Source organism: Rhamphochromis longiceps, linkage group LG12 (genome assembly GCF_057381845.1).
Source record: "Rhamphochromis longiceps isolate RC_006_pf linkage group LG12, R_longiceps_female_GT1.1, whole genome shotgun sequence".
In the NCBI taxonomy this organism is placed as follows: Eukaryota; Metazoa; Chordata; class Actinopteri; order Cichliformes; family Cichlidae; genus Rhamphochromis; species Rhamphochromis longiceps.
Window position 1 is genome coordinate 25222449 of NC_140568.1, and position 23960 is coordinate 25246408.

At 39.5% G+C, this 23960-nt stretch overlaps 1 protein-coding gene across 2 annotated transcripts in view; it reads right to left on the bottom strand.

Moving 5' to 3' along the window:
• Nucleotides 1-23960, bottom strand: part of LOC146657314 (DNA repair protein XRCC4-like) — a 26393-nt gene continuing 2433 nt past the window's right edge. The window contains exons 2-8 of one of the 2 annotated variants that reach the window (XM_085425314.1): nt 20692-20850; nt 19714-19901; nt 8196-8362; nt 7562-7726; nt 5501-5598; nt 3241-3371; nt 1-1832 (exon numbers count right to left, since the gene is read on the bottom strand). In XM_085425314.1, coding sequence (XP_085281440.1) covers nt 3244-3371; nt 5501-5598; nt 7562-7726; nt 8196-8362; nt 19714-19901; nt 20692-20830 — 885 coding nt within the window. In that variant the 5' untranslated portion in view covers nt 20831-20850 and the 3' untranslated portion in view covers nt 1-1832; nt 3241-3243. Of the gene's footprint in view, nt 1833-3240; nt 3372-5500; nt 5599-6524; nt 7727-8195; nt 8363-19713; nt 19902-20691; nt 20851-23960 lie in introns of those variants that run through there. The other variant, XR_014914054.1, reaches the window with a different exon arrangement.

Below are 23960 nucleotides of genomic sequence, written 5' to 3' on the forward strand. Positions count from 1 at the left end.
CATACATTTTCTTCAGAGGTATTTTACATACATTTTTAACATTTGAAAAATAAATCTCCTTTATGTGTTTAAATTACAGTAAATATTTAAAATCAAATAAAAAAAACCACATATTTAGACATTAAATGTGCACATTTACAGCAGGTTTTACCAAATTAAAAACGAATTATCAGCTTTTATTCCAAAAACAGAACGAGATCTTGCTTTGGAGCATTTTGAATCAAACAACTACCGGTACGCATTGTAATAAAGGAAATCCCTTAAATATTCAGCACTGTCTCCTTTTCAGCGTAAGCTCATTGTCCATCGCACGTTGTCATGCATTCATCTGTAAATTAACCTTTGATACTCTTCTTTGTTTTGCTTTCAGAATACTTTATTGATGAGATGTAAACAGACAGTGTGACATTCCAGTGGGGATTACTAAAACCACCAAGAACATATAGCGGGATAATCCCGGTGGCCACCTGTGGTTTTCAACAGACATAAAGGTATCATCAAAAGCAGCAGCAAGAAGGTCCAGGATTCAGATGTAAAGGGTCAAATAATCCAAAGCTTCATTACTGTCTCATTGAAAACACACGGCGATGAACTAAGAACCTAAAGCTGATAGCAGATGTTAAGGACAATGCGGGCAAGTGAAGAAGCTTAAAGACAACATAACCTCATTAACCTGAAAATCAACCCTCAGGTAGTTTGGGCCACATAATATCTACACCATAGGTGTCAAACTCTGGCCCGCGGGCCAAATTTGGCCCGCAGCCTAATTACATTTGGCCCGCGAAGCCATACCAAATTATTATTAGAGCTGGCCTACTGGTATTATACAGCTAATATATATATTGTTTAGTATTAAGCTTTGCTCGTTCCATATTCAGTTTTTCAGCAAAACTTGTTTGAGTCCATAAGAAGAGATTCATTCTTAAATCTGGAGGAAGATTTTTTTTCAATAAATATTAATGTTAGCCCGCGACCTTGTTCCAGTTTTGAATTTTGGCCCACTGTGTATTTGAGTTTGACACCCCTGATCTACACAATAAAAGGCTGCGTGAAAAAGAGGGAAAAAAAGATTAAGGGCCAAATTATCTTTTGCAAAATGCTAGTTTTGAAAGTTAAAATGAAAGAGACGGTTTCGAGTTTGTTTTCATAATAGAAAGAGGGAGGAAAACATCAGCAGGACATTAAGCATTAAGAAAGCAGTTATAGTTCCCTGGTTGTGACACCCTTTTTTTCTGGGTGTAGCATGTTGACCCCCTTTTTCTTCACTCTCACACTGAGCTGAGATCTGACTACAGCTGGAGTCAAATTCAAGCTAAGGGAAAAGTGAGACTCTTCGTAAATTGCTTCCGTAGTCGTGCTCCAGATTCTCTACCGAGTTCTTCAGCTTATTAGCAGAAACACTTTTAGTTCCTGACATAGTCCCAGACAGTGTTAAGTGGCTGTTATCGCATGGCCACTGACACATCTGGGAAAAATCTTTACAGCAACACAGAATGGAGAGAATTTGGGAAATGATTGTATCAGTAACTGCTTTTCACCCCTTTACTGTAAAGCAACTAGTCTCTTAGGAGATGTGGTAGGTAATTGTCACAGTTAAAGCAATCCAGATGCTGTGATGTGCTCTGGCTTTCTGAATTCACTTTCACAATCTAGGAGAGACCCTTGCATCATAATCTGGAGACACTTCCAGGACACTGCTGCCCGGCTGTCGCTGTTTTGGTCGTGTGTGGCTGGAACTAGCCTGCCACATAGCAAGATAGCAAGCAGAGAAAACCTGCTCATTAAAATGTTCGTGAATAGTCCCGGGCGCCATCTATTTCTTGAAAAGGAGGCTGAGAACAAGAGATGGAGAAAAAGAAGCAAATATTGTTTGAACCAGTAAAACATGCATCACATTTATATTTTATAGCTTTCCGTGTAATATTTAGCTGTACTAGAGAAATACAGTTCGATATAGTGTGATGACGCAGAATGAAATACATTAACTTTATATTCAACCCAACAAGTGAGAGGAGGAGGAGTGAAGCATGAAGCTCAAATGCTAGCCAACACACAAATATAAGCAGTTGTCAGATACTATTAATGTTTGTAGAGTTAAAGAAGTGCTGCTACCACAGAGGCATCATATATTAAATTAACTATATTTTATGATTTATAAAAACACAGAGAAGTTGATGTTATTATGACAACGCAATCCAAAACACCAACAGTAATCAGGTGACATTTTATTTCACTTATCTGCACCTCTTCTCACTGTGGACAAAGTCTGGAGAAGGTTGCTTTTCTCACTGCTGTTTTACATTAGTAGCATACAGGATGTAATATAAATCTGAGCCTCTTTATAGGCAGCAGTCCAACAACCTCAGCTCTTTCTACTGCAGCACATCAGCCAGAGAAACCACAAAAGATATGCTAGATTTCACTTTTTCAAATGTTTAGAGACAATGTTAAAAACCATTAAAAATCATTTTCCACAACTGATGAGTGCAAATAAAATGATGCCTCTTAATTAATCCTATTTATTAGGTGGAGACAGCAGCTACTCTATAGCATGTGTGGCCCAGGGCCACTTCTAAGACCGCTGCTGTCAGTGGCTGGACTCCTTTATACCTCTGTGGATTAATATAACCAGCAATATAAGAATACATATTTCATCTAAAAAATGTTCAGGCCTCAGTAGACAGACAGTTAGATGCTGGGAATTACACATAAGTGTTTTTTTTTTTTTTAAAACAGATGATGACGACAAGACGATGATTTAATCCTCCTTAATTGGGTGAAATGGAAATAACGGGGAATAAAAAAAAATCAGTAGATCGACCCACATCTGTCACTGTAGTGGTTTTACAGAACCTACAAATGGGGGGAAAAAACTGCTGAATAAAACTTGAGGCTAAGAGGTTTCAAAGTGCAATAAAACTTTAATCCTGAAATGATTTCCATGCATCGATGTTAAACTTTGATTTGGGGTCACATGAAACAACTTATTTATTAACCGACACAGGACCGGAGACATTGTGTGTCATGTTGGCACCATCTTTACATGGTACTACTTGAAAATCTGCAACATATAACTGCACATTTTCTTAAAATTTAAGATCCAAATTCTTACAATTACACTTTTTTTCCCCTTTTACTACAACTATATGTAAAGAGCGGTTCCACACAAAATTAACTTTAAGCAACTATGATATAAAATATGCTGCTCCATTAACTGCATTATTTCTCTGACAAACCTACAATTTAAAGTTGTTCAGAAGATCGTGGGCTCGAGGTGTGAAGCAACCTACGCTTCCATTTTGGTTGCTCATCTTCATCATCATCAGAAAAAGTCCGGTCAACGGGGATCCCTTCCCAGACCAGATTACGTCCTGCAAAGAGCACAAACTGTTGATACTTCACGTACAGAGAAACATACAGGCTATTAGAGTCTAATTTCATTTCTTTTTAGAATTACATGGGTGGCTACATTGCAAAAGCCTAAATTCTTCAGCTTTATGGCTTACACTCATACTCTGTCAGTGTCACTTTTGGTGCATTTTTGGCAGTTCCAGGGCAAATTACCCCAGATTACCACTGTTAACCCCAGAGGACTCCACACCTTCAGAGGTGTGATCTTTATCGGTAATTAAGATCTGGCATTCCTAACAATCTTGGTCACGCTACAATAGTTTATATACAGAAGGAAAAACACACCTGTTTGCCCTTCAACACTGCTGCTAGCCCATTCAAACGCAAAGATCGACAGATTGAGGCACCACGTAAGAACAAAGACATACTTGGGCTGAACTGATTAAGAGCTAAAACTCAGTACTGTAATGGTAATGTTACTGCAGATTCAGTATTTACAGTTACCTTAATGAAGGAGGTGTGGAGGCTGGTATTAGAGACCCATTATTCCTTTCCCTCACAGGAGTCACATGTGTGCCCCTCAGGTGACATGCTTTTCTTTAACGTCCCTTTATTCTCCCACTGTCTCTATCGCTCTTATCTTCAAGTTATCTCATTGTGAGCGATTCTTCCTATGGTGTCAGATGCTAAAACTCGAGGTCAAAGAGAGCCTCCAGCTCTGCTCAACATGGAAACACAGCCTGAGGCACAGAGGTCAACAGGGGAAATGTTTGATCTGATGCCACGTGTGTGTGGACTCACCTGGAGTAATATCAGTGAGGTGTTTCATTATGTGTATGTTTCATGTTCATGGATCGGCGTAAAGGTGTCTATGAATTAATCGGTTGTTGTGGTTACGAATCTAATGCTAGCAGAGAGTGACACGAGCATACGGCTTTTTTCCACCACTGTGCTTTCGGCCAAGAAAAAAAACGCCCAAAGACTTTGGAAACACACCCATAATGTTAAAATGCTGAGAATAGAGACAGATTCATATGTAGGTAAAAGCCTGGAGATGTCACTGACAAGCTGAAAATACAAGAAAGCATTATAAGACTCTTTTGGGCCGCAAACAACCGACTGTGTGAGCCAAGCCCCACACGGGCTAATCTACCTCCTCCATCCATCTTCACTGAAGCCAAGACGGGACACAGAGCACAGAGCAGAGGGTGCATGTGCATGTGTTTGCGATTGAGAGCACAGAAAATAAGAGCCAAGCAACACAATCTGCTGAACGACATCAATGTGTTTTTCAACTGTATTCTCTCGGGGTGGTTTGAGTTTGGCTGCAACCACAAACAAAACCATTGATACAGTGATCTAGGTTTTCTCAGTAGATTGCAGCACTACAGTACAGGGGGGTATGACTCAGATGTGACGTTACTCCAGCACTGCGAGACGCAGGAAGGTGAAGACCACCTAATGGCCAGCAGTGCTGAAGCAATCTCAACAGACTTGTGTGGGTTTATGACTCAAGTGTTTCCCAGAACCCTTCGACCAGAGGGTATGCGCTCTGCTTATGTGTGCTTTTAAGTTTATGTTCAACCCCTCACCCCCTTGCTTACGTACTCACTTACATTCAACTGTCAACTTTATTGGACAGTAAAATCGGCGAGAGGAAAGCGAAAACTCAAGGGCTTCACTTTGGTCCGCATCATTAGAAAATAAGAGCGTGACCTATTACGTCAGAATACTGGGAAAGGGTGTAAATTTGCCATGTTCAATACTTGCACAACCTGCTCCAAGACATGCTGCATGTGTTTTTGAGCAGCTACTGGAACACAAGGTTGTTTTGAGAAAAGCTGAAACAGCTTGTTTATACTTGTTGGAATACTGAAAAACCATTGCATTGGGCAAGATGGATTTGGGCTATGGATCATTCCCCCATGTTGTTACATACCCCATTAACCTCCCTGTGAGTAGGAAAGGTTGGTGGTTGTCTGGTGACTGTATTACATTTTTATGCATTCTGTGTCAGTAGTTGTGGCGAATAACTGGTCACTCAGAGGTTGAGCGTACAGCAGTCTCATCCTCGGGGAAACCACTTTTGATTGGGACTGTTGTTCCCTCTGACACAAGCAAACACACCCATAAACACAGACACACACACCTGTAATGAGGATAGTTGGCTCCAGAGAGGGTTGGATGCTCTGACTGGTCTCCTCTCCTCTGTCTGGACTGCCTTCACCTTGAGTTGTGAGATTGTCACTGAAAGAATTTACAGAAGACGAAGTGTTTCCTGTAACGCCCACAAACTGAATCCTGAGTCAGACAAGTGGATATGCTTTAGAAACTACAGCAGAGTATCTCATTTTACTCTGCTTTTGAGTACTCGTCTTTCACTGTTAAATATTACTGACCACAAAGGACAGTGTGAGCAGAAACTATGAGTAAAATCTTCCATGCTCTGCACCCTGTAGTGGCCTGTAATGATGAAAGCTATTTAACAAGCCTGACTAAAAACAAGTCAGCCAAAGCCAGAGGTGTGGCAAGCACACATGTGGCTCTGACAGCATTTTGTTGAGTTTCTTAGAAAACAAAACTTGCAATGTGGATGTAAAACAAAAGACAGGAACGTTTTGATTGATTCTATGTTTGGCCAAAATCTAAATACATAATTCCACGTATTTACAACCAGTGTTGGTCAAGTTACTTGAAAAAAGTAATCAGTAACTAATTACTGATTACTCCCCCCAAAAAGTAATCCCGTTACTTTACTGATTACTTATTTTCAAAAGTAATTAATTACTTAGTTACTTAGTTACTTAGTTACTTTTTAAAAACACGATTTACAACCTGAAGAGGTGATAAAGTGATAGATCTTTCAGCCCAATTCTACTTTTTCTACATAATCCATCATACAAAATGTAATCAAATGGAAAAGTCTCTTTTTTTAACTTGTTTTATCAGTTTTAATCTTTTAACTTTATGCATCAAGCAAAACATTTAATTATATGCAACATTCTCTGACTTGAATAAATTAGTTTAACATTTAAACCTATTTTCTACACATTCCAGCACATAAAATAAAATATTTTTTGTGTTTTCACTCACTCTTTCAAACAGATGCAAGTAAAACACAGCAGAAAATAAATAAAATCAAAGACTCAGCGGTCCTTTTGCTCTATTTTCACCTGTAAAGCAGGAGCAGGGTATGCGGAGGGTTACCCTGGTGTAGGTGTGCTGCGGTCAGTTGAAGAATCCGCGCGAGTGTCTCTGTGAGTTTCCCATCACGTCGTAGCTACTCGGTGCTTGCTCGGAAGTTTAGGGGTTTTTTTCGCTGTAAAAAGAAGTTTTCTTCCCACGCACGATGGACGCTAATGTGTTTGTCACTTTTTATGGAATCAAACTCAAAGTAAGGTCAGTACTTCCACACTTTAAACGCTGCACGCTCATACTCTCTCCCGCACTCGATATATTATCCATTGTTGATCTGCAGACAGCTGCTGTCACCAACGTTGCACTTGCTTACGTCACTGTCATGAGACATTCTCGCAAAAAAAATCACGGTTTTAGTAACGCAGTAACGCAGCGTTCCTACGGGAAAGTAACGGTAATCTAATTACCGATTTTGCAATAGTAATCCCTTACTTTACTCGTTACTTGAAAAAAGTAATCAGATTACAGTAACGCGTTACAAGTAACGCGTTACTGCCCATCTCTGTTTACAACACAGCGCACAGGGAGAGTACCCCTTTCAGGTGAAGGCTGCTCCACTGAAAATCAAAGGGTGAAATCATTTTAAACTGACTGAAAACTTTACTGGACATTACCAGACTAGGACCTACTTGTTACTGGTTAACGTGTAACTACAGAAATTGACTGAATGTACAAAAACCTGTCAATCAATAGAAAATTAACATTTTGTTTTAGAATGAATGATTATTATTTTAAACAATCACCTGATGATACTGGTTTCTGAAATTTAAAAAAGGATGTCTGTTTTTGTCCATCTTAGATTAAAAGTTAAATGAACTGTGGCTTATTCAAAACCAATCGTCAAAATTCTACGAATAGCTTTTTAGTTGCCTCTATTCAAATGTGCATTTTAGGACATTAGTTGATACACAGGTAAAACCCTTCTATGGACATAACATACAACATTCAGTTGTTTCTGTCCTTAAATTGGACTTTTAAGGCAGATAACACTATAACAGCACTCGAAGCAGACCTTTGTACACCCTCCTCGTCGCTCGGATGGTCGTCCGAGTTTCGAAGCCTTTTGACAGCCTCCTGCAGACCTCTGATCTTGGCCTTCTTCTCGTTCAGCACCATGACAAAACGTGAGTACATTTCCCTCTCTAACGCTTCCTTTTTCTGAACCTGATGCTTGAGCCTGGTGAGAAAAACACATTCATATGACAACAATATTCTGCGTGGAGGTTTCATGCTCTTGTCGGCTATCTGATAGTAATTTGCAAAGGTGAATGACGCTAATCCCAAAAGTTCTGTGTGAACCTCATGCTGTACTCTGGAGAGAAATCAACAAGCGAATAAACAACAGCACATTTTATTTTAATTTTACATGCCAGGCATTAATAAAATTGAAGACATGTGAATCACTTGAAGTAATTTCCGAGAAATTACAAACCCAGCTCGCAATAATGGGTGGATCCCACAATATTCTCAGATGGGCGACCAGTGATGATGTCATACTGGGTGATTTTTGTGGATATAAACAAGCTGGCAACTTAAAGAGAAAAAGGAGTGTGCATGCAGACGAAGCAATCAACAATAAATACCAGCCCAGAACATCTTAAGAAAATTATGAGATTCTGTTGAATTATTTCTCTCATTATCCTTACTGTCCGAGTATTCGCTGGTGATCCTGCTTCAATTTACAGTTTTGCTCCAACAATCGCGAGTTTTCTGTCTCCAGATCTGTGCTGCGCTTTAGGGACTGTCCAATCATCTCACAGGTCAGCTCCAGAGGGTCTGGAGATGGCTGGAGCTCCACAGAGCCCAAGTGCACCTGAAACAAGGAGGAAAAGAAGCTCAGCGACAGAAAGTGAAATGAGACAGCAAGACAAAGTTTGGTTTGCAAGGCATTGGAGAAGATAGACTCAGTCTTTCTTCCTCTGCACTGAGAAGTAACTTCCACTTGCCTCCCTTTGAGGGCAACCAACAAACAGGACAGGTTTACAACTACCTCTGAAGTACCTGGGGATCCTCTGCTAGAAGTTAGGAGTGACCTGAGAAAGTCGCATCTGGCATCAAAATCATGACTACGAAAATGATCCATCACTAGCTTCCAGAATCAGTTCACTGTGAAAAATGAGTAAGCTTCACACTTCTATCATTACAATGAGTCTACAGTACAACGTACCACAAATATTACATAAGATTTTCTCTGAAGCAGGAGAGTTTTTTTCAGGTGATGAGGAGTGTCCTTCTGTCTGGGAGAAACAGAAGATGAATTCACTGGTCACCTGCAAAGTATGCGAGGGGAGAGCAAAGTTTCCTCTCTGTTGGTTTTTGTCGGTGAGTCTTTGGAATCGCAGGCAGGCTTCATATGTAATAAAACATTCTTCATTTGGATTGCATCTTGGCTCTTAGTCACAGGCCAGGGCTGAGGCAAAAAGCAGTGAGCAAAGAAATCGAGAAATTCTAACTTTTAGGTGATGTGTCGTTTTTTTAAAGAGGAAAATGTTATCCTAATTAACAATAGAAACCATGTTTAATACGGTTCATATCATATAGCTGTATTATCTTTGCTTGTTACCTTGGAGATGTTTCCATTTACACACCAACACATAAGTACTCCTCATAAAGAACTGAAAAACCAGAAGGTAATGAGGTGTTAAATCTTCACTTAGCTGCGTGAGGTCGCAGACCCACTGCAATAAAGCCACCATCTTCAAAAGCTCTCATAAAATACTTGTCATTTTTGTCCTGGGCTGATTCTGTCCTGGCAGGCTACACACCTGTTTTCTCCTTTTCTGTTGAACCTGAACATGTGTTACTGAGCAGACAGTGGCTTCATATTGCCCCCAGTTTTATATCCTAAGCACTACTGTGCCCTGGTGCCTTTCGTTCAGTTTCAAAACTTTCCGTCTTCTCTTTTCTCTTCTTCCATGGAAGTATTTCACACTCCCATCAGCACCAGCTGTACTCTGTGTTCAGTAGTGGTTGAATGTGGTCTCTTAGGGCCTTGAACACTAACTGTTAATGGCTGTTACAAAACTCTGACAATAACAAAGACATTTTATAGGAACAGGGCAAACTAGGCGTGTTCTACAAAGCATGTTCGGCTAGCTTGAGAAAACCTAAGATCCCAGTCAGAAGAAAGTGCCATCAAGATGGTAGTTATCAGCTTTCTTTGCTAACCTGGAGTTTCTTTGTTAGGCTCCATGTGCACTCACATTAATTATAACGCATTGTTTGACTGGTGCTGCAAATAAGGCGAGCAACCAGGCCTAATGCGGCAGAAAAACATTGATTTATAATAATAATAATAAACGCTTAATAGCACGCAGTGTGATGAGCTTTGACTCTGTCCCATTGTTACATGTTCCAAGAACACGTAGGAATTGCTTTAGTTTGTTGCCAAACCAAAGTGAAATGAATTCTGTTGCTTGATTTAATTCTGGGTGGTAAATTGCTTACAAATGAAACTGATCAGTTTTCCGATCCGTGACCTAGTAGCTGTAATTCCAGCAGTGTAAAAAAAAAACTGCAGCTGTTTATGACTAACCACTAAAACTCTTACATTTTCTGCTTGACCATCTGAACATGAATGCATGCAAACAAGAGTGTACTCAACTTTCCTCGCTGACCCATCTCACTTTGTAGTCAAACCCTCTGGACTACTTTTTAAAGCAGGAAGTACAACATCAAAGCAGAGGCCCTTTCATAAAATGACCAAAACACAGACGTTATACATTAAACATGACAGGAACATCAGTGAGTACACCCCAGTGAAATATCACTTAAATATAAATCGGCTCCAGCGTGTATCGCCTATCAATAACAACAGTAGAATATTTCCTTATTCAAAGACAAACAGAACATCATTTAATGTTATGCAAAATTATGCTTCATATAGTCTAACATAACACTGACATAAAATGGCCCCAAAACACTACATTTTTCTCAGTTTTGGGCCTTGGACTTGGAAGGGTGTTTGTCTCTGTACATCCATATCAAGGCTCCATCAGTGTGCAAAACTTCACAAATATGGAAAAGACTACAGGGAGATTGATGACTACCAAAAAATCCGTGGCAGCAGTAATCAAGCCATGTAAGCCAGCTGAGTGTAGGCATGGAGTTCCATTTACCCCGCCTGCGTCTTATTTGGTAATTTGTTCGGATTGTTATAAGCTTTGCCAGTTTACACTTGGCACACTGCTCTCCTCTGGTGTCTGCATGGTCTGGTAGATGCTGATTTCCAGACCATGTTAACGCACAGCTGTTTTCTGCCTGCGATGGCCTGACGACAGTTCTCCAGGGTGGACCCTCCCTCTTGTGCTGCGATGGCTGGCATAAACTCAAGCACTGTCAAACCATCTGGTTCTGTGACTGCACTATTAAATTAAAGCATTATTAAATGATTAGATTTCAAAATCTTGTTCAACTTTACACTTGTATTCTGTATTACTGGTGACTGTCACACACAAGGAGCTCTTTTAATATCATTTGGCAATACATTTATTATACAGTGATAATTATTTAACTTGCACAAGTTTTGGGAGTGAAACTGTAATGCTTAAGTTCAGCTTCGTCAGCGTCCATGTCGACAGTGCTCAGGCTGATCACAACAAATGGAATCAGGACTCAGAGAAGACCACCCGGATACTATTCCCAAGAACTCATAAAAAAGTGGAGCAACACCGGTGATCCAGTGCAGCCTCTTCTAGCAGGGGGAACTTGTGTGAGCATTAGAATTTATCAACAAGTTGACATAGCTGTGATTCAGTTATTGTGCAAGTTAAAGTCCACTGTTAAGATCAAACAGTGAGATGTGTGTAGATAGAGTAAGAATGGGAATTTTTCTGCAAAATGTGAATGTTAACAGAGGGAAGTGATAAAGAGCCACTGTGACGATGTACCAACTTGTATAGTATGACAAGGTACATGCAGACGTGGTCAAAATTTTACACTAATGGGCATCATGGGAATAAATGTCATGGTAATTTGGGGCTTTTCATGATTTATTGGTTCCTTTTTCAGGGTAGAATGAATGTACAGGATACATTTTCAATGCTTTTGGTAGCCATCAACAAGTTTCTGGCATAATTCTGGCTGGATGTTTGATCACTATTCTTGGCAGAATTAGTAAACTTCAGTTAAATGGGTTTGTTTCCTGGCATTGGCCCAGTCTTTAAGCCTAGTACACACATTTTCAATAAACATACAGTCGGGGCTTTGGTAGGCGATTCCAGAAGCTTACAAGAGTTGATCTTTAACAACTGCAGATTCCAAGATCATCAGTTCAAACAATTGTACGTGCATATTATTGATTGTGATGTGGAAAAAGAAGAGTTTGAAAACATCATTCAAAGCCCAGATAACTGACAGCAAGTAAAGACAGAAGGGAAGTTTGAGAAAAGATCAAACTCCTCCTTGACTTGCACTCTAGAGGAAAGGCTCCCGCAATACATCAGCTCCATGATAACAGATAATATAAAGGCTCTGTTGAGTAATCTAATATTTTTATGTTGTGTTATGTTATGCTGAAGAATGTTGTCCCCTAGATTTTCTCTCAATCTATAATAATGCTGAACTTTATCTTCGATGTTTTAGACACGGACTCACAAATCTTCCTAACCAACATGTCAACATTGTATTACCCTAATAAGACACTAGACAGAGACATCTAAAGTGCTGGAAGAACAACCTTTATTTACAGGATTAACTTTAGAAATGGAACTCAGCTGCTGTTTATTTATTCTCCTCCTTTTTTTAAATACCAAAGGTAGTGTTTTTTCACTGTCTTTAGTCAAAGGTTATCTGAGAAGACCCACTGCAGTAAACACATCACCAAATATTTAACATTACTCTATGGAAGTCATAAGAAGTATTGTACACTAAACAGAGGTATAAATATGAAAATGCAGTGAAGCAAGATACAAATATCTACATATCAGTGACAGACAGAAAGAAATATTTCTGTAAGTGATCAACGTTAAAACACAGCAATGGACAAGAAGTGCTTTTTTTTCTTATTTTCTTGAGCTTGGGCTCCTCTCCTGGGAAACAGAGATAAAGTTAAAGGTCAGTCTGCACACTGCTGCCAGCCACTGCAAAGATGTGGGAGGTCAGACTGTTTGTCTGTGATGCACAACCCACTACCACATTTTTGTTGCCGAACTGAAACAACACTAAAATAAGCAAACTGCTCACAGCAGTAGTTTCAGCCTCTAACAATATTCAATATATGTCTTATAACACTTAACTTTCTGGACAGAGAGACACGGATAAATTCACTCAAATTAAATGAGATGCTTCATACAGCTAGTTTTTTCTGACATTGCAAGCGATGAATAATCTATATACTGTGGATGTACAATCTTCTTCTATGTATGCAAATTTGTCCAACATTTCAATGTGGTCCAGTGTGTGTGGTCTAGGTGTTTGTTTATGTTAGTCTGTGTGAGTGTGTGTATGTCTCCAGCTTGCAAACCAGACCATAAGGTCAAATGTTGACATAGGTGTGGAGGACAAAGCCAGAAGAACACAGTCCCACTGGAAATGATACCATAACACACTGTGGCCACAGAGGACTGAAAGCTTTCCATGTCACTCCATCTGGCACACCGCTGGAGATCTAAAAGGTAATATGGCCCTAAGGATAAAAAAATACCTTGGTTTAACAACTGGTGACCAATGATACGAAGAAATGCAATGCAAGGCAAATGCGCTCATGTTTATCTAAATCCTAATAAAAACACCGTGAACATGTCCCTGATAAAAGTTTTTTTTTAATTCTTTATCTGGAAATAACTATTGTGTCTTAGGGACCAGGGAAGTGAGTGGGTGATCACTGAGCACACGATACAAAGAGACAGTGTACAAGAGTGGGCACGGACACTGACGTCTGGGCATCGAAGCAGAGATCCGTTTGTCCCATCGGTTCCCTTATCCGCTCTGCAGAGGCGTAAGGCCAGATAGAGTCCAGGAAGTGGAGGGCGAAAGCAATGAGTCCATCCCGATAAGACACACTTTCACATACGCGGCAAGGACGATGTGGCGCGGAACTAACTGGAGTGCAGATACCGTAGGAAAATACTTAATGGTCACTTTGGGTTGCAGCAGAACAGGAACAGTCGTTCTAAGCACTGATTGTCATTCAAATTGTAGAGGGTACAACTACAAACCTGACTACGATTGCAGAAAGCTGCAGGTGGCACCGGCAGGAGAAACGTGTTGGTGGATCAGACTCTTCTGTGTGGTCGGTGTTCAAATCTGGCTTCCAGCTGTGCCACAATTTCCCAGACTTCAATGGGACTGCAAAAGCTAAAGATGCAACCAATTTGTCCTCATTTTTGCTATTTGGTGTTTGAGTCAGTGCACTTTTTGTTTGTTTTTTTGTGTGTTTGTTTTTAAACTCAAACCACAATAAAAGCATTTGGCCAACTTCGTGGCAATGAAAAATTTGCAATTACAAAAATGAATTTAGGGAATTCTCTGCTCTAGCCAAACAATTCTATTGTTAACGTTGTATACAATAATGCAGCGCTATGACAAACCCATTATGTACACACACATACAAAAAACTATCAGTTATCCAGGGGCTTCCTGTGATTTTCTAAAACCTGTCACTTTCACTTTAGGTCGTATTTCAGCGCCAGCCTCGAAGCACCGGGATTTGGACCGTAATTTTTGACAGCTGACAGAAGATGATTGAAGCCACAAGTGAACGAATGGGACACAGATGTGTCCATGTTTTCTGTTTGTCAAATAAAAGTTATCGAGTATTTCACTGGGGACTCAAGCAGTGCAGCTTGACACCAACCACAAATTTCACTGGAGGAGCCTAAGTTCTGTTATTCTTTAGTATAAATTTATCCATTATGTACTTGAACATGACAGATTAAAATTGTCAGCAAATCATGTACATGATCATTTTTTAAGAGATGGGTACTTGGAATGAAAATCTGAATTCCAAATTAGAAAGACGAGCCTGTAAATGACCAAAAGTGAAAGCTTCATAGATAAAAAAGATAACAATCCGGTTGTTCAGTCTGACGTCACTAGCCGTGTCTGGGTCTAAACTCCGCTGCAGGTCCATATATCAAACGATCACTATGGCATTACTGAGAGTTGAAAAACTGTCTAAAGTCTTTCATCTTTAATAAAATGATCAGCGTTCTGCTCTACCAGGTGTAACAATTGAGTTTAGCATCCAGGCATCCATGAAAACGGAATTTATGACATTTAACGGAGTTAGAAGTTAGCAGGGAGTTAGCTCGCTAGCTTCTATCTAAATACAATATAGCATGTCCTGACTGCGGGGTTTTGGAAACAAATTAAAACGTACAGCTCTGCTATCACTTCCAGCATAAATGAAGACAGAAAACTAAACAGCAGTGACGTTTGTAGGGTTACTGAAGTTGGGCTAGCTGGTATATAATGATGTGCTACGGGACCGCTAGCGACACAGCTACGTTAGCATAATATAAACAAGCTAACTTTTTTCCCACTCGATAAAAGTTACCGTGAGTGTTCTCGGTGGTCAGGAACAAATGTAATCGCATGGCAGGATGCTGTAAAAGGACCAAACTTCAGTCAGGAGAACAACTGATCCATCCACAATACGAGGTTAGTCATTCATATACTGCTGCATGGGCTGGGCTGTAGTTACATCCCAAGGTTTTAAAAACTGAGCTTAAATAAATGATTAGCGGTAATAAAAGCCGACGGAGGTCAACAGTGATCACTGACTGTTTTAGGAGCTTTTTGAGATCAAATAGAAGAAAATATATAACATTAAACATGTTAACAACACAAAAGCCATATTAAACGCAGACTACTTTAGACCCGGAAGTAGGATTCGTCGCGTCATCACTGAACAACCGGATAAGTTAACCATAGTAATTCTTCCATAGTTAATCAGCCATTCATTAGCAATTTTTACACAGCTGTTTGTGTGCTTGACTTAAGTTGTCCTTGGCTTTATGTTCAAAGATTTTTAGCATTTTTTTTATTATTATGTATCTTTTGTCATTGAGAAGCTTACAGCTATATCTGAAGAAGAAGCAGCAGGCCTAAAAAACTATCTAGACTAGATTAGAAGTATTGGAAATTTATGTCCTTAAGAATCATTTTAAAAAATATCCAGTGGAGATCTGACACAGGGCCTGAAAGATGCATTTACCAATTGCCAAAACACCAATATATAAAGAGGAGATCATGAGAGAGGTACAACAGTGAGTGCCCACAGCGATCTGTAAAACATGTTGGAGGCTCTGTCGTGGTTTGGGGCAACATTTCAGCCAGTGCAGTGGTGTCGAGGAACACTGAAAAATACTGTGAGATTTTGATTCACTGCGCAATAACATTTGTAAACCACCTGATTAGCAACAGCTTCATTTTTCCAGCATGAGAATGATCCCAAACACACTGCCACAGTGGAGGACCATCAGTAATTGATTGGCCTCCCCAGAGCCTGGACCTCAAGATTATTGAATCAGTGTGACATCATTTCGGCAGAGAACAGAGAAAAAGGCAGCCAACATCCAAAGAAGAGCTTTGCATTTCCTTCAAGAAGCCTCTCTACTTCAAGATTAGGTTTCAAATTTTCCTTTTTGATAAAGCATGTGGTTAGGGCTGGATCAAGTGACCCTGAATTCTCCCTTAGTCGTGGTGCAGCTTGCTGGGGACTTCCCATGATAGACTGAGCGCTTCTTCTTCACACACCTCTTTTCGTTCACTACGTGTTTATGCACCATTTTGCATTTAACCATTAGTTATTATTAATCTCTGGCTCTCTTCCACAGTGTATATTCTATCCTGTCTCTTGAAATGGAATTGAATTAAAAACTACTACACTACCACTACTACTAGTACATGTAACACACACTCCTATTTGTAAACGTTCACTGCATGTACAAGCTTAGCGTGAGAAAATGTCTTTGCGTGGAGAACTTTTAAATGAAGTTGTTAAAAAAGGTAGTTTCTTATGATATAAAATAGAGGCTATGAAGAGATCAATCTAATAAAAATGGAAACAACTTACTGTAGCACAGAAATGCAGCTGACTCAGGCAGGTATAAAATACACTAAAATTGTAAAAACAAAAATCACACTCTTAGATGACAGTAAATTAACAAGTGACCTATCCAAAATCTTAGGTTTGTGGATTTAACACATTTGCAGAAGACTTAAGTTAGAGTTCAGTGCTGGATTTTTGACAGATGTGTACTTAAACAGACATTAAGGAGGAGATTATGTCTAATTTATGTGTGTAAAACACCTGCTTAGCTGTAGTTTAACATGAAACAGCCGACTGTATTCATCATTACATCGTCTGAGGTCATAATCATAAAATATTAACGTCATGTCAAATCTACCACCTGTTGAGTCTCCACCTTCTTTTCTTCTCTTTCTAAAGGAAACTTGCACCCTCAAATTAGCCGCGAGAAATATGTTAAACTTTTTAACCTCTGACATATAAATAATGGGGGCAGTACGAAGGCAAATTAGGAAAAAATACTATGAATAGAAGGCGTAAGAATAAAATGTGAATTTGCACGTTATATAAAATTTGGTCATGATGGGTTTTCTTCTGCACATCGTGAAGATAACTGCAACCATGGAGAATTGATTTTTTTTTTTTTAAGTATACAGAGGACTGCGCAATTTTAGGCAACTGCCAATCATTTTCTGTGGTCCTGCAAGAATCCTGCATGAATTAATTCCAGTAGCCATTTTCACACCTGGAATCCAGCACTGAATTTTTCTCTACAGACGCAGGTACATGTAGGAACGCAAATGTCTGATGTAGATCATACACAGCAGCTCCCTCACCTCCATCTCTAAACAACGTCCCGAACTGATTTACCCAAAAGATCACGTTTGAAAACAGCTGGTGACTTAATGAAGTGTAATGAGGCATTTTTAATGGAGAGCATAAGGTGTTACAATAATCGAGGCATCTTAAAGTATGTGTAAATTACTGTTAACATCAGTAATGTACTGTAGGATGTTCTCAGTCATCCAGGTCATGGTAAAGAAAAGCGACTTGACTTCTTTAAGTTTCTTGAAGAGGTGAAAGGTTATTGTAGGACCTAGTATCCTTACTACATCCACAATAATAATAAGCAAGACATTGTTAATTATGTTTTGGTTTTTGATTTTAAAACTGAGCTACATGTGTATTTCTGTGTCTGAATGAGCAACCACTTGCTCAACAGCTTTGTCAAGTGTGGTACGCAAAGGCTGATGGCCTCAGAGCCTTTTTTTTTAACCAACAGTATGTCTGTACATGTTTGGACATGGACACATGCATGCAAATGGCCTTGTTGCCCACAATAATAGAGATAAAGAAAGCCAAGAGGATCTGAAGAGAGAAAAGGGGTCTAATCAACTGTCTTTTAAAATGGCTGGATGAGGATGGCCCTCTCCATAAATCTGGGTTTTATGGTTACTACAGTGTTCCTAACCTCCTGGGGTTCTTCATCTGCCAGCACAGCATTACAAGATCCCAAAGTAACCTCCTCAGAGGCAGAATCTCACAGTTTGAAAAAAATAACATCAAAATCAACCGCCATGGCCTGCGCTTCATCGAGCGTGTCATTCCTGCCTGCCTGAGCAAAGCATACAACATGTGTTTCTAAACTTTTTCAGTATTTGTCAGTGACTGTTGCATAAATTTAACATTGCAACAGTGTGAGCCATAATTATCTTTCCTTGTAACAAACCTTTAGTGAGAAGCCTTTTTCTCGTTTTCCAGCTACAGCCATTACACCACTAACTAATAACACTACCTTTGGATGACTGGTAACAAACTGCACTGAGTACTTCCTGTCTGTAGCCTGAAGGCCACCAAGCCTTTCTGATTCTCCTTTAATGTGGGGAAACTATAAACCTTATCTTTTCAACGGTCCCTTGTAAAAACCAAAAAGAAAGAAAAAAAGGAAAATCAAGAAAACTTCCTTTCGATTTTGTTGTGTGTTGTTAGATGTCCTCAGGGAACAGTGACAAGAGGGGAGTCCATGGTGCTGTGGAAGATGGAGTACTGATAATACATCGTGTTTTACTCCATAAGATTGGGGTCTATCGTTGAGCCCCATCACTGAGGCCTGTGCTTCAAAGCTACAGGCAAGGAAAATTACAACTGCTGCACTTTTTACACTTGTGCCACATCCATTCAATGCATGAAACAGCAGCATTTTCTCTTCATTTGTTAAGGACATTTACGCTGAAAACAACCCTGCATTAAAATATTTATCCCCGTGTCAGGAGGACTACATAAAAGACTGACATCTCATCAACCGTCATTCAAAACAAACTCTCTTTTTACTTGCTTTCACAGAACGAAGGGTAGTTTAGTGCAGCACTTGCTCAAGTTAAGCAATTAGTTCCTGCCTCACTATGAAAGATATATTGATTCCAAGATTTCCAGACCATAGTCAATGTAAAAGATGGATATAGCTTTTGTGTCTTTAAAAAGTGAAGCCAACATCGAAAGGTCTTAAACAAACCAGCATGCATGTGATCGGCCACCAGGGGGTGTTTCCTGTGGTTGCAAAAAGTTTTTCAATTCCACAGAAGCTTATATTTAAGGATGAGGGTATGCTCTTTGGTTCTTAGCCAACAAATATCCTGTTCATTCCTCCCATGTCTGTCTTTTCTATTTGCCAAAAATCCGGCTGCTTCATCATTAGTCTCTTAATAGGTGGAGACACAACCTTGAAAAAGCTTTCTGTGAGTTTTAGCATTCATCTTTTAAAACCTATCATTTATGTAAGGCAAGACCCAAGGGCTAATGTAAAGACAGGCTAGGAACCTTCTCTTATGTAACATCCAAAGCATCAGCTGTCTTTTCAAAAACCTATTGTCCATATTGCTTGACATTGCTTGAGTGTTTACTGTAACCATCTGCAAACTAGTCAACTTGCAGTTTACATTATTGTCTTCAATACTGCCAGAAACAGGTTTTGTAAAGGTCACTGCAACCTTGACCACTAAATTCTTATTAGTTTATCGGTGACTCAAGATTCATTTTAATACATACTTTTTACAAAAACCTTATCCTGATTTATCTCTAACCTGGTTACGTACTCATTTTCTATGCTTAGCACTTTGCACCATAAAATGCTAAACATAATGAATGATTATTGTAGCAAACACTGTACAAATCCACACAAAACCTTTGCTTACCGAAATATCATTACAAGTCTTCTCATACAAGAGATAACGGCGATCAGGAGAGAGGCCAAAGGTATACATCTCCTTGTCTTCGCTTCTTCCTCCTCCACTTTTTGTTAGGGCTTGAAGAAGATCCTCAACATATCTCTCTCTTGGGACTCCTATGTCATTGGCTTCCCTTGTCATATCATCCTCTGAAACTGACAAAAAAAAAAAGCATTGCTCAAACATCTTATTGTCTTTTAAAAGGCATTTTTCTCATATTTAAAATTTTTTTTCAAAGCTGTACACCTGACAGAAACTGGATAGAGGGGAAGGAGCAGATTACAGAACAAGAAGTGTAAACATTTATTATGTAGTAACCCATGAATGCACGTGAAAGCGGATTTGAAAGGAAGCATGCAGAGAAACCAAGGGGACTGTCATCAGCTGCTGCACAGCTGCTAACGTTGGCTTGAAAGTCCCAATTAGCACATGAAACAGAGAAATACTGACGAGCTACAAGCCTGCACGTAGCTGTCACAAACTCATCTCCACCTGTCATCTCTCCAGATGGACAGCAATGGAAAACTAGAGAGCAGTTATGTTCCAGATGTCCTTCCAGAGTATGGGCATTCATGTACAGAAACACACAGGCACACACAGACACTCACTAGTGGCTTACTATATACAAAGACAAGCCTTGTAGATTTTAATCTGCTTTATACACCTGTAAGCTGCAGCGTAGGAGTGAAGAAGGATGATGAAACGAGGTCACGTCTGTCCCTCTTGTTAAAAGACCAACAGTTATAACACTATGATAATATGATAAGGGGGTCGGCCAGGTGCCTAGACAGCTTGGATTAATGGTTGCCTGATGAATAGCAGCCCTGCTAACCACTCAGACTAGGTAATTAGAAAAAAATGAAAGTCTTTCTATTACACTTAAGCCTAAATTTAAGGTAATTTTCATCTATTCTAAACTATTCTTCTTACATCTCAAATATTTACCTTCTCCAATCCATGCTGAGCTGCCATTTGTAAGAGCTAATGTGAAACCAGCACCCAGGTCTATGGCCCAGTCCACTCGCAGGAAGTACGGAGTATCTGGATCATCACTTAGTCTAATTTGACAAACTGTACCGCTCATGTTTCTCACATATCCGAGACCTGCAGAACACCAAAAACAGAAATTCAGACACTCTAAACAAGAAGAAATTAAAATGCAATTTTCCGGCAACAATTCCTATGAGTGTTTATAACATTTTGTAGGTTTGTTAGTTTTGAGTCCTAAGACCTCCTTCGAAGACAGTGCTCTAATCAATCTGTTTTCGTGGTGTAAGATTGTGTTAATCTTCCCTTTGCATCAATGTGGTTCATTGTTTCACTGCTTGGATTTGGTAATAAAAAAACATTCCTGTGTATGCCTTCAGTGGGGGTCTCTCTGAGTCAGTGGGACCACACGGAGATTAACATGTTTTGGCAGGTTTTTGTGTCTGCCTTGAAACCACCAGGAAAGTAATTACATGCTGTTAAAGATAAATAGAGGAATATTACTGAAACAAACCAGTTGTTTCACTGGTTTTATACAATTAGTACATTATCAAATTTATACAGTAGCGTGCAAATGCATCCAGCCAGCCCTCATTTTTTTACATTTTGCTTCCAAGGACCCAGACTCACATTTTCAAAGTGATCTTGAGCAGTAGTTCTCCAGGCTTTCAGAAGATCTTTCAAAGTTATTTTTTATTTTTGTTTGACATTGGCTGCTTTTTCACTCATTTTCAGTCCAGTCTTTATATGCCAACTCTACACATAATATGCAAGTTAGGAAAGAAGTGATTTTAAATTGCATGTTTGGGCATTTTGGTACTCGTAATCTGTTGCAAAACTCATAATACATCCGCACTTATTTAGATGAATTTACAGAAAATGTCAAAGACGACAGGCATAAAATAATATTTTTTATACCAGAAAAAAAAGTGATTCCCAAAGAGCTATACAGGAAAAAAACTGTATCTGAAAGTCATGTCCATAAAAAATAGGGGGAAAAAATCAGCAAAGAGATGCATCTGACCCTTCACTTGATTCATCTACTATTGAAACGGCCCCAAGTCTCAAGGACAGCTTTCAAGAAGTTATACTTAAGGAAGGGAAACAGTGAGAAAATGCTGAGATATGCCAAATTACACAAGAACTGGACTGAAAATCAGTGGCAAAAGGTCTTTTAAACAATGATGCAAATTTTGGTTCAAATCATCATCAGTTTGTACGAAGGAGATCAGGAAAGAGGTACAGCAGTGAGTGTCAGTATCCATCAGTAAAACACAGTCTAGACTCTTTCACGGTTTGGGTCGTTTCAGCCAGTAGTGTTGGAGATCTTGACAAAATGAATGTAATTATGGATGCAGATAAGTTGGTCGTTGGTCGTACCAGAGTTACTTTTAAGCTTGTTATAGTTGTTTTTGCTTTTTACGCTGTAATTCATACATGTTTGCTAATGTTTCAATAAATCACTACATCCATTTCCCACTTTTTAAGCACAATATGAAATAAGGGATGCTTTTACACAGTTCTGTATTTCTTAATGGGAGCTTAAACTATCCTACTAATGCCAGAAACAGCCTGTTATTAGTTGTGAAAAAGTTGGTCTAACGATTACAATAACTTTAACGTAATTAACTCAAAAAAGGGGGTGGGGGTGTCTTTGATTGCTAGTAAACTTTTACTTGATTATGCATATCTAGGTCAGAACATATGATTACTGCTTCCACATCGAGTGAGAGGTGAGCTGGACAGTTTCCCTGCTTAAATACAGGGCAAAGTGAGTGGAGACGGAGGAAAAAGCAAGACAGCTTAATTGGCAGTTAGCCAAGCTGAACATGTCTGAAAAAATGAAAATGAGTGCCTTTGGACATTGTGCTTTTAGTTATGATGTGACATGTATCCCCCACCACATATGCTGACAGAGCAGGTGGTCAAGGTTATTCAAAATGAGACATGCTCTGCGCAGGGGGTACGCACACACCCTATTCACACACACAAACACATGCATGCACAAAGAACTGTGCAAAAAGATTAAAGTTGACCCTTTGTGCCTTACGAAGGGGTGTGGTTAGGCAAAGGGGCCAACCAAGACTAGGGAGCTGAAGGCATCAACTTTAACCTCATAAAGTGAGCCCGGCTACTCATTAGTTACTGTAACATCTGTTGTTCAGGGACGGTGACCCTGTGGTAATGACAGAAGGACTTCAATTAAATAAACAGCACTGCCTGTGAGGAATGGAGAGATACTCAGAATCATCAAAGCCAATACTGATTTCTCACTGTTAGCATCTGTTCAGTAACACAGCCAGCAGAGGCAATCATCTGAATTGCTTAAATCATCAACTAAAACTACCCTAGAGATTCGACACATAGCTTTTACGTTCTTTTTCTACTCCTTCTGTAATTTTTTGCTCAACCTTTTCATTGTCACTTCTTCTGGATTGCCTCATTCGCAAACAGCAAGACTTAATTCTGTTTAGAGGAAGTACCAGGCCAATGAGTCACAAAGAGGGCCTGTAATTATGCATCTTGTGCCTTAAACAAGGAGTTCATAAGGAGTAAAGAAAAAGCCAAGATAGCTGACTCTCTCCCTTGTGAGCCTTGACAATTAGACCCATCCTCTCACTGTACTTTCACTGGACTTCTCCTCCTGTTTTCTCCAACACAATAGGCTCAAGACGAAAAGGACAACTCTTTGGCAAATCCACTGCTTTTATGACCAGTTATGGATTAAAGCAATGCTGCCCTAAACAACAGTAAGTGGGGCTGGGGCCTTTTGTTCGTTATTCTTTCCAGGTATTGGCTTCAGCCACTGGGCACAGTTACAGAAAATATAATATTTACTATAGTAAATCACGGCCTTAAAGCTAAAACATCTGTCTGAACTGGGCTACACCCTGATCATGTCAGAGGCAGACTTTGTGAAATGTCCCCATAAGCTAGCTGATAGATGCCTCTGCATTAGAACCAGGGTTTTAAAAAGTACTGTAATTTACCAAGATGCTTCGAACATATATTATTGCTGTCTGAAGGGGAAAATGTGATGCAGTGGTAATGGGAAACAACAAAAAAGTAGGACATGTTGCACAACATGACACGCCTTCACTTACATGCAGAAATGTATTCTGAACTTTATTATAGATTATAGATGGAAAACTTTCTTTTCACCACTGGGTAGGAAAACAAGCTGAGATTGGTCACAAAATAATGAGTACCTACAGTACTCCTATTGC